The sequence below is a fragment of the Watersipora subatra genome, chromosome 5, assembly GCF_963576615.1.
Source record: "Watersipora subatra chromosome 5, tzWatSuba1.1, whole genome shotgun sequence".
NCBI classification, from domain to species: domain Eukaryota; kingdom Metazoa; phylum Bryozoa; class Gymnolaemata; order Cheilostomatida; family Watersiporidae; genus Watersipora; species Watersipora subatra.
The window spans coordinates 57,485,870-57,498,009 of NC_088712.1; the positions used below are offsets into that span (position 1 = coordinate 57,485,870).

Consider the following 12,140-nt stretch of genomic DNA (forward strand, 5'->3'; position numbering starts at 1 on the left):
CTCTCTCAGAGTCCATACAAGTTTAGTTGGTCATATTAAAAGGCCTGCAGGTTACAAAACAGAATTAGCAACATTTTCATATATTCACCTGCATGTATCTTATTCTAAGTCAAGTCTTAGCTAAATTTATTACCGAAACAACATAAAATGTTTTATATTTGTGCCAACTTCATGAATGGTGCAATTTTTATAGACCTTAAATCGATATCAAATTCATGAGAATTTGTATTCATTAAATTGAGTAAATTTTATGATTATTCAAACAAGTAAATACTAAGGGAAGGTCTATAGGCTTACAACTTGTTGATTGACGGATAACGCAAACAGGAAATTGACAATTATTTAGTAATTTTGCATCATTCTCTGCTCAAGACACTGCACAGCGCATTCTAACTACCTCCATAATTGACATATCTTGTTCCTAAAATAGCTCAATAAGTCGAGCACTGGCCTAAGGCTAAACATGATGCACCCTTTATATCTGATTTAAGCCTTAGAACCAATAAATCAGTAACTTAACATTCCCTCAGATAGTTGCCATAATAAATTAATTGCAGGAATTGCTGGGCGTAAAAGAAAGGAGATGCGTGTAGTGTTGAATGTACTCAGCTGCGTATAAATCCGTGTTATAAACACTCGTAGGCCGCTTGCTGGAGGGTGAGTTCGCCGCTTATGTACACAGCTGCTTTGGTGCTTAGCTTTCTCATTGTAGATTTTACTTACAGTGCGTTTGTTAGAAACTGCTTTCAAAGATGTGTAGGTAGAATATGATAAAAAAGCAAATATTGCTTACAAATTTTAGTAGCGTATACTTCAGATTTTTCTTAGAGTGTGCTTTTGAGAAGCTGCTTTTCAGAGTGTTTAGGTAAAATATGATAAAAAGGGAACTTTAGTAGAATAAGCTTTACAGAGTTTCTTCTATTGTAACTCAGCATAAGATTATGAGAGGCTGAACGATCTTTCTAGGGAATACTTCATAGACTCATGTGTTTTAGTAGGTTCTACTAATCGAGTTATTCAGATAGTCATGATGACTAGCAACTAGTAGTTAGTAATCAATTGTACTAGCTGTCATTTTGAATGATTAACTTAATACTCCGTTCATTCATTGTTCAGAATTTCACCTTTTCTATTTTTAGGTAAAATATTTTTTCATTTTCAAATATTTTAAAGTGGATATGTACCCATCTATGAGCATAAATACATTGTAAAATGGTCTCTAGGAACTTTTTAAGACCTCATGTGCTCCTTTTAATAACTCATTTGAAGTATACAGGTAATAAAGGTCATGATTTTTTGTTACAATCCTCAGGCTATGTTTTCGGCACCCATAAACAACCAATCATTTTCTTTAAGTGTATCAACCCGGCTTTTCATGTATGTATGGAATGCTTTCGGTGTCCCAATTTGTAAGAAGGTACGCGATTTGGGCACTCTTGAGGAGTTCAGATTTGAATCGCATGCCTTTTACTCTCTTTAAAGAACTGTGTTAGTTTTTCTTTTGATTATAGCATGCAAGAGTAGGCCGTAATTGAGTCGGGTAGAGCCTATTGACAGGCATGGCAGTGCATCCTTCAAACTTGTGTTTTAAGATCTGTATAAGTATTTGAACATTTAAAAATAATGAATGGCAAATCTTGACTTACAACAAATGCACTTGGAGTACGCTATACATGGTTCATTGGATTTATTCATGGCTCACAGATAGACCAAATACGATGTTGACCGTACAGCGGTAATGAAAAATAGAAAAGATTACTCCCACTATAGGATATGCGTAGAACTAAAAAAATGCTAATCGCGTAAGCTATTCCTTGATAGATTTTTTTTATATTGTGTACCATGTACACCTTTAGGAAAGTCATAAGCACCCTAAATTATGCTGCCAAAAAAGAAGTTAACTCAGTTAAAAAGCTGACATAGTCAAAAAAGCAAGTTTGATTATTAGCCATACCACATGATTTACTATATGAGTAAATTTCCTCCATGAGTAAATCTATGACTCGATGACTCAATTTGCACTCTTCGGCGGGACATTGTTTTGCTTAAGTCAATAGTGTAGAACCTGAAGTTTCGTCTGAAACCGGCAGTTTAGTTGGTTTGATCTTGACTTATAAATAAACGTATCTCTGGAAATGAATAAAAATTATATACCATATAAATGAGCTAATATAGCATAAGTATAGAGAAGCACTGACCTGCACAGCAATGCGGTAGGGCATGATCTAGACTGACCCTCAACTTGAGACCAAATCATATAAATTTGTGCAACAGGTCATTTGCTCATTCTTGCATAAAAAGTAGTTTTTTATAATTTATACAGCAGCACCCTGACCGACAGCATCTCAACAGTCTTTTTACGAGCCAACATACTATGATCTGGTTTTTACACTTCCTAGTTATATATTTTATTATTAAACAATTAAGTACAGTAAAAAGTAATGATCATATCGTTCGCTCGCCAACATAGAGTTATAAACTTCTGCTTAGTGACAGCAGAGTAAAAGGCATAAATGCATTTTACACTGCATCAAGCGCAGCTCAAACTAGGTACATAAATATCTCTGTTCTTAAAAGTTCGGAGTTTGACGTTGTGCTTAAAATACCACACAAATTTAGAACTTGAAAAATTTTCAGATAAGTTTGAAAAACTCAATGACACGGCTCGATTAACAACTAGACGAAATTTTTTATTTTTTTTCTCTCTTTTGGTTTTACTCCCTTTTTCTATCTTTTTCTCTCTATATGTTTATTTCTCTTACTCGTTCTTACTCCCTATCAATTTCTGTGTCTCTGTTTCTATTTTTCTCTCTTCCCTCTTCTTTTTTCCCCTCTCTCTCACTCACTCACTTTCTCCCATTCCCTCCTTCCCTTTCTCCCTCCCTCCCCACTCCCTCCCTACCTCCCTCCCTCTCTCCCTCTCTCCCTCTCTCCCTACCTCCCTCTCTCTCCTCTCTCTCCTCTCTCTCCTCTCTTTCTCCTCTTTCTCCTCTCTCTCCTCTCTCCTCTCTCTCCTCACCCTCTCTCTCCTCTCTCACACTTTCTCCTCTCTCACACTTTCTCCTCTCTCACATTTTCCTCTCTCACATTTTCTCTTCTCTCTCACTTTCACCTCTCTCACACTTTCTCTTTCTCCTCTCTTCTCTATTCCCTCTTTTCTCTACTTCGCTCTCTTCTCCTTACCCCCCTTCTTCCCTCTCTCTTTCTCTGCTTATTCCTCTCTCTCTCTCCCTCTTTCTTCCTCTCTTATCTCTCTTCTTTCTCTCTCTTCTCTCTTCTCTCTCTGCTACCTCTTCTTTCTCTCCTCTCTGCTACAATATTTCTTCTCTTTCTCCTATCTTTATCACTTTCTCTCCTCTCTTGTTTTTCTTGAACACTCACATAAACACTATTTGTCATGCATCTGATCTGCGTATGACATGTATTCATCTTGTAGTCAACATGTACTCATCCTGTAGTCAACATGTACTCATCCTGTAGTCAACATGTACTCATCCTGTAGTCAACATGTACTCATCCTGTAGTCAACATGTACTCATCCTGTAGTCAACATGTACTCATCCTGTAGTCAACATGGATTCAACCTGTAGTCAACATGTATTCATCCTGAAGGTATCGAACTTGACCAGCTGTCCAATCTTAAACTGTTTATAACTTTAAAAATATAGCAATAGACTTTATAATAAAGTACAAACGTTGATGTAGGCAGATAGGCATATGTAGCAATACTAATATGAACCTAGCACTATTACAAGTTTTAGTACATAGCTCAGTATAATAAGGTCAGAACATACTAATAGTAATTAAATACCATTTTCATTAAAGACTAGGAAAAATTGTTTTCATTTGGCCTTGTAAGAAGGCACCAATAAGCTTATTGGGTATGGCAGAAATTTTGTCAGCAACTGTTTGTACTAATTTATCAACTGAATGGAGAAGCTGTTAAAGAAGCTGTATGCTAGTAATTATATTTGTTTGTGCGTAGGAGTTAGTGCTGACCCTCCTTGACCTCCTGTCTCATCCTGTTTTAAATAAAAGTTATTCTTTCAACAGTTTTTGTACTTGTCATCATCTGCCTGCGTCAATCACCTCTGGCATCCGTGAGGACCAGACTTCCATATGCTAGTAACATTCATGATTATGAATTCACCTTTTATCACTAAGTTTCTTGTTATTATTAGTATTTTAGTATGTACATTATATGTAAGTTAACAAAATATCATGAGATTTATTTAGTAAAAGGAAAAATTCAAAAATAGACACAGCTAAACTTACAATTTATACTTACTGCGTGGAGTAGCCTATCTCTCAAGGATGTGGAGTTTGTTTATTTGAGAGCTATATACCTGCCTTTCTTCTTTTGTTTATTCTTATTAAAAAAACATAGACAATTAATAAACTACAATCTTCAATTCACAATCCCAACTCCTCCGCAGTACTATTAGATTACCAACTTTTAGAACACGTTTGTCAACTCAGCAACTAATTCTAGATACGAGTCTTTTTATTTTTGACGCATGTCATAACAAAAGTCATTTCTTTGACAATTACCAATGTTCTGAGGATTGTGGTAGGTTTGCAGAATGGGGTTACAAGTCTACTAGCTGGTTGGAGCTATTTCTATTTCTACATTTATACCAAGCATATTTGAACTAGTTTAAAAACTAAAAACAATTCTCAAAACTCAAAGCCTAAATTAATATTGATATTTCAGCTCACTAATGTAGATTAGCTTCCTCTTTATTGGACATTTTATGAAAAATATATTAAATGATTGCTTTTAAGTAATCATATAATAAACTGCGCAAATCAATAATTATATTTGTATACAATCCAACCCATTACAATTCTTCAATTGTTTCTAAAGGGTTTTGTAATACTTGCTGGCAATCACTCATATAGAGTCAGCAAATTCTAGTTTCAATAATCCGGTAACTCCTTGCTGCTTTGTAGTTCAGCTTCCACCATTAACACAAATATAGCTTCAAAGCAGGCAGCTAGACAGCTTGAATTCTTCTAAGCAATAAATGCCCCAATAAGCTTAATGTTAGCTATCCACATACCATAGCCTCTCTCCTTACTATTAATACTTACATACAGGTTGTGCCAATCTATATCTATCTAATTTTGTTTTACTGTTCGCGTTAGTATTGTATCAGTATCAGCCTGCATGTTAGTTGGTAAAAATTGGTTGTCGATATAACACTCGTGGTTTGTAAACATAAGCAAAAATTTTGGCTTATTTAAATTATGATTTAAATTTTTATTATTAAATTAATTAAATTATTATTTAAATTATCTAAATTGTTTTTATTATTTAAAGTTTTTGTAAATGTAAATTATTAACGGCCAACAAATATTATGTTATGTTTTTTTAGTAAACTTTCAACCTAACTTATCCGTTGCTGCTTTAGTTTTAAAGTTGAACTCGTGCAACATTTTAGTGAGTTTTATTACAAAGTAGTAGTATTTTCCTCCCATTTGCGATTGTTTTTGATGTTTGAGGTGATCTGACTGCCAGAATGTTTCAAGATTAAAATCGATAAAACTTGATTGCGGTTAAAACGATCAAATCAAGCGAAAATGTGATTATGATGTGTATAATGGCAAAGTAACCAACAGAATAAAGGTGTGCTCCAACTTGAATGTAATTGCCAATATCAACTATTGCAACGATAATAACAAGAGACGTCATTTAGCACTAATATTTTTTGAGTGTTTAACTGCAATCAAGTTGTATCGATTTTAATCTTAAAACATTATGGCAAACAGATCAGATCAAACAGCAAAAACAATCGCAAATGATAAAAAATTACCGATACTTTCTGATAAAACCTACTAAAATGTTGTGTCAGTTAAGTTTTGAAAGATGACAGAATCATTCACACTTGTGATTGACCAAAAAACTCTGAGCTGTGAAAATTTTCCCACTTCATTTTAAAAAAGCAAAAAGTGCAGCCAATCACCCTTGAAGGGTTTTGCGTCGGTTTGCGATTCAAAATTTATAGCCTCTGACAGATTATAGGATTATAGTTTTTGGCTTTATAGTTTTTTTAAAATTTTGTATCAAAGTCTTACTTTTGCAATATGTTTAGTCAAATAAGTAAAAAATAATGAAACAAATTAAAATTGTCTTGAACAAATACACTGCGGCAAATACACAAATACACAAATAACAATGCTTTAGCTCTCATGATTTTCTAGTCACTTTTGAACCTAAGGCTATTGATAAAGATGATAGTATTTTGACAAGATTTCAAGTTTGCATAAAATTCAAACATTTTGTATTCACATGAATGAAGTCTATCCATAGGCAAAGATAGAGATAGCGTAGCCTATTGTATTCACATCTGCGTGAGGGGTCAGTACTTGGAGGGACACTCTGCTATGCAGAAAGGTGTCTTCACTGCTCATCTGGAGGCATGTAACGTATTCATTAGCTCATGGTTAGTGCAGTTGTTGGCCTTCTCTAGGTAGTTAGGTGCGATACACTGGACTCAATATTGCAGGCCGTAATAGGTGAATAGACGGAGAAGTGATTTGTTGTTTGCACCTAGGTAGTGTTGGTACTAGATAGTCTCACTTGCACAAGAGCTGCGAGCATGATATCCATGGTTAAAGTTGGACTTGGACAAAATTTTAGTAGATTTCATCAGAAAGTGTCGGCATTTTTTTATCATCTGCAATTGAGGTTTATGTTAGAGGTGATCTAAATGCAAGGATGTTTCTAGATTAAAATCGACAAACTTAGTTGCTGTTAAAACTCTCAGAAAGAAAGTATGTGCAAAATGAAGTCACTCGTTGTTATCGCTGCGATAGTTGATATCGTCTGCTGCATTCAAATTGCAGGATAATGTGTTGTTATTCTGTCGGTTTCTTTGCAAATGCGTGATCTAAACGTTTTAACAGCGATCAGGTTTTGTCAATTTTAATCTTAAAACATGATGGCAGTCAGATCGCTTGAAACATAAAAAATAATCGAAAATGATAAAAAATACCGATACTTTCTAATAAAATCTACTGAAACTTTAAATAAGTTCACCTTTAACTAAATTAACTGTTTAAAATAATCTCATGTTATTTCAATTGTAAATTGTAAATTATGTCATTTTAGGGTTCTACTCTCATGGTCATAGTGTAATTGTACCACATCTTTTTGTATACATAGTATTGTTACTGATGACACGTTGTTATTACTCTGGGATAGAGCAGCTGTTACAATGTGGCAGCTTTGTTTTCGCACCACATCGAGGCACAAAAGCAATATAAAATCCGACACCCTTGACAAAATGTCGTCATTCGAACCAACGACTTACCTCTAGTCAGTTCAGAATGTTGACCTTTACAATACGGCTTTCAATAATCTAAAATGCATAAATTCAATACTTTAGTTAAATAAAAAATTAAAAAGTTTAATTTAAATTTTTATGAAAATTAAAAATTTTTTTTGTGGGTACATATGGCAATAAGCAGCATGAAATTGACTAAAAAACTTTATTGAAGCTACAATACTGAAATGAACTCTACTGATTGGATCTCAGATTAAACCGAAATTGCTTAAATATTGTTTTAAAAAGCTGCAGTACAGTAACTTCTAAAGTAAATATTGTCAATTCTTTTATCAGCTCCGTTGCCTCCAAAGTAAGCAAGTCAGTTATGAAACCAGACTTACTTATTAAACCAACATAAGAACTTCAGCTTCATATGAGCGATTTATTATTTATACTATAAAAGTCATATGTTATAGCTAACTCAAAGGTTAAAGAAAAGGTCATAAAGCATTCACCAATACCGCTAGTACATTATGTTTATTCATGAAACGTTTTGCTGCCTTGTAGTTTATATCTCACCAGGCTAGTTGGTTTTGTGTTAGATGCCTGTTGAAGCAGCTACAGACCCTGCGGTAGAACTACAAGAACTGTAATAGGATAAACTAGACTCGAGATTTGGCAAGTCCTTGACTTGCTAAGTCCCTGTGCAAAGGTCAGAGGTTTAATGGATAAACGATGATGTGTGGGCGGGTGAAGATAGGTATGAGAAATGCTACTGCTGGAATTGTTGGCAAGGTTTTGAGCTGATAGAGCGATGATGCGTAGGGTTTAATGTCCTTTACAGTTTTATGTTTGGCAATGATCACGGCATAGGTAATGGATTTGTAGTCAGTGAAGAATCAGGACAAACAGGATTGGTCAACTTTTCTAATTTCTGCAAGTATATTGACCAGAAGATTGGTATTTGAATGAAGGTGAAGTTTTGACATTTTATATTAAAATTTTAAGACATTTTTCCACAAAAAAACCTTACGAATTATTCCAGAGCAATATTGGTCTTCTAGCAATAACTTGCAGTTTGACAAATGGCTAAATTTTAGGATGCAGTCTTGCAGTAGTATAATTATAGTTATCTGGTCTAAAAAGCTAAGCTAAATTGCTTATAAAAACTCAAATTTGTAACTCTACCTTAAATAAAAAGTTATAAATACATACTAGGACTCATTTTCATTAAACTTATATACAAGAGAATGGAGATATGTCTCTTTTAGGTTGCGCGTAGTTCTGTCTATACTAGCTGGCGTTCTCCTAACTTTTCTCCAAGGTTTGTGACAATTACTCTGTGTTGCAAACACTTTGACCAATCTACTCGGCAAATGAAAATCTTTTACTCTTATTAACTAGTAGCATGTTACAAGAATATGTCCAAGCTTAGATGTACATTTGTAAAATTTACATATTATGTACATAGATCATAAAAGCGAAACTGTGTGTTATTGTATGACTCATATTAATAAAATAGTAGAATCATCAAAGTGAAACTAATGGTTATTGTAAGACTCATTAATACAATGGGACTACCATCAAAGTGAAACTAAGTGTTAATGTATGACTCGTATTAATAAAATAGTCCATGATGAAAGTGAAACTATGTGTTACTGTATGACTTGTATTAAAAAAATAGTAGAATCATCACAGTGAAACTAAGTGTTAATGTATGACTCATATTGATAAAATGGTCCATCATGAATGTGAAACTATGTGTTACTGTATGACTCACATTAATAAAATGGTCCATCATCAATGTGAAACTGTGTGTTATTGTATGACTCATATTAATAAAATAGTAGAATCATCACAGTGAAACTATGTGTTAATGTATGACTCATATTGATAAAATGGTCCATCATGAATGTGAAACTATGTGTTACTGTATGACTCACATTAATAAAATGGTCCATCATCAATGTGAAACTGTGTGTTATTGTATGACTCATATTAATAAAATAGTAGAATCATCAAAGTGAAACTATGTATTACTCTATGACTCGTATTATTAAAATGTTACACAACATTTTTAAAGTAATGCTGTTAGCTCAGATTCTTCCAAAGCTTAACAACTTATAATACTTATTGCAAAATATTTATAAAATCAACTCTGGAACCGGAGGAGACAACACATTATGATTAATAATATAATCACAGGCTCATACTATCTAATACGGGTACATAGATATAGCCTGTGTACCAAGATTGGTACATGAACTGACCTCAGATAAGCTTCCTGATAAATCAGGATAAGTATAAAGATAGTTGAGTTTGTTTTAGCACAGGCTAAAGTTTATTAATATAATATAATAAGTATAAGTATAATATAAGTGTAATATAATATAACATTAATATAGATATGGAAACTTCATCAACTTTCAAAACTTCATCTGGCTTCCAAAAGTCAGATGAGTTTTGAAAACAAATATTTTAGTGACCTTTCGGAAGTTACGATGACATTTGGATAACATTGGCCTCAGATGTGAAAATGTATAGAGTCACGCAGACTCACAGACAGACACCCACAGACAATGATAAAATGATTTATTAATATATTATGAAGATCTTAAAAGAATGAAGTTTGAAGTTAGCTCAAATGTTTGGTGATTAGCTTTTTTATCATGTGAGTACATGTAAAAGGTTGTTTACAACCTTTAGCTAATTAACCGCTACACAGGTTAAGTAGTTCTAATTTGGTAAAACCAAACTACCTATAACCTCAATTGGAGCTCCGTTGTTCTTCTAATAAATTCAAGGCTATTGTGTCAAGGCCAGACACGATGCTCAATCTACTAAGTAGCATTATTGAAACTAGCTTTAAAAAAATTCTAGTCTCATTTGTGAGAAATATAAAACTTAGAAGTTTTATTTTTTCTATCAAAGTTTAAAAATAATCTAGTTTGGAATTTGATTTTTAACCTTTAACCTTCAACCTTCAACCTTTAACATTTCATACGCAATCATTTATTTGTTAAGCTAATGCAAATGTAATAGTTCCTGAACAAATATTTACTTGGCAAACAGAATAGAAAGAAGCTGCCAACTACCATAAACTCTGGCATACAAGTCAACCCGGTGTATTAGTCAACTCGTCGTATAAGTCGGCCCGGCGTATAAGTCGACCCGGGTATAAGTCGACCCGGCATATAAGTTGACCCGTTGTATAAGTTGACCTGGCGTATAAGTCGACCCGGCGAATAAGTCGACCCGGTGTATAAGTCAACCCGGTGTATAAGTCGACCCGGCGTATAAGTCGACCCGGCGTATAAGTCGAGGTCTAAAGTTTAGTTTAAAAACTCTGGTTTTGTCATGTACCTGCTGTATAAGTTTACCATCTTCTCTGCTTCAATTCGTTTGATCGCTAATAGTTCAGTCGGCATCTGAGGCGGACGATGTCTGGATGAGGAAACGACATTCAAAAACGCCATTAGCAAAAATGTCGATATATTTTGTGCCGTCTGCAATACGTACAACAAAAGAACAAGAGACGGCAGTTCCAGTGAAAACCACAAAGCGTGAAAAACAATACTTCACCACTGTATTTGACTAATTACCAATAGAACAAAAATGCTACCTTTGATAATATGTACGTTTTTAACAGAAAAGCCATACCGCGAAACAGATTACTGTCAGAAATCGTGATCCATATACAAAAAAATTGAATGGATGATAGAGGATGTGTCAAATGCATTACCAAAGTGTGAACTTATAGACAGCTACTACGAAAAAAAACATTAAATAAAAAAGCAGATTATTCTAAAAAAGAATTCTAGTGATTGAAATTTGAATAGTAAAGAATGGGACTTTGTGTTTGATCCATCTCATGTTGAGTAGGATTACTGGTATTTTGCTATTTTATAAATAAGTACCTGTAGCCTATATCATATTATGTAATTTTGATTGACGATGTTTTTTGAAGTCAAATTTTATTAGAATTCGTGTGATAAAAAAAGGTGATGACCATATAGGTCGAGGATGAATTTTTCAGCTTTGAAATTTGGTGTCAAACATTTAGCTTATTTATAATAGATATATTGGGCATCTTTAAAGCACGGAGCAATTCCTAGTCAATGCGGTGTATTAGCGCTCACACCTTGATCTTATTTTCTGTACATCAATGTGTATGATGTTTTTGATGTATAGAGCATGACATCTTTATTTGCAGATTCCTGACTAAGAAGAAGAAAAGAAGGAGGTGCTGGTCATCCCTTTTGAGGGAAGCCTAAAGATCTCAGGCTCACCAAACACCCATCGGTATGGGAACATTCGCCATAAAACTGGTTGCAGTGGCAGCCTTGACCCTAACTCAGTCAGCGTTGGCAAGCTCTCAGACAACTGCTGCCTCAAATAATGACACAACAGACACTACAACGAAATGCAAAGATGGTGTCCTAATTCCAATGTGGATGCCGCAAGAAAACATATCGATAGGCGACAAAGTGGCAAGAGCTTCAGTTTACTTCCTGTGTCTCGGATATCTATTTCTAGGTGTATCAATAATAGCTGACAGATTTATGGCAAGCATAGAGGTCATCACCTCAAAAGAAAAAGAAATTATTGTAAAGAGGCCAAATGGCGAGCTGATGAAGGTTTCTGTAAAAGTCTGGAACGAAACCGTATCAAACCTTACCTTGATGGCCTTGGGATCGTCAGCTCCAGAAATTATGCTCTCCATTATTGAAGTAGCTGGTAAGCCTTTCACCAGAAAGTACTGGATACTCTTTTATTGAGAAATTGAATAATAATATATAATTGATAATTGTATATAGTATGGTAATATGAAAAAATACCTTTAGATTAGCAGTTCGAGTAGGTCGTAGA

General features: G+C 34.2%; 1 protein-coding gene across 2 annotated transcripts in view; it reads left to right on the top strand.

The window, feature by feature from the left end:
• The window catches only part of LOC137396449 (sodium/calcium exchanger 1-like), a 58,535-nt gene that overhangs the window by 15,824 nt on the left and 30,571 nt on the right, over positions 1–12,140 (top strand). For both annotated transcript variants that reach the window (XM_068082733.1, XM_068082734.1), the window contains exon 2: positions 11,485–12,008. In XM_068082733.1, the coding sequence (XP_067938834.1) occupies positions 11,576–12,008 (433 nt within the window). In that variant the 5' untranslated portion in view covers positions 11,485–11,575. The remainder of the gene's footprint in view (positions 1–11,484; positions 12,009–12,140) is intronic.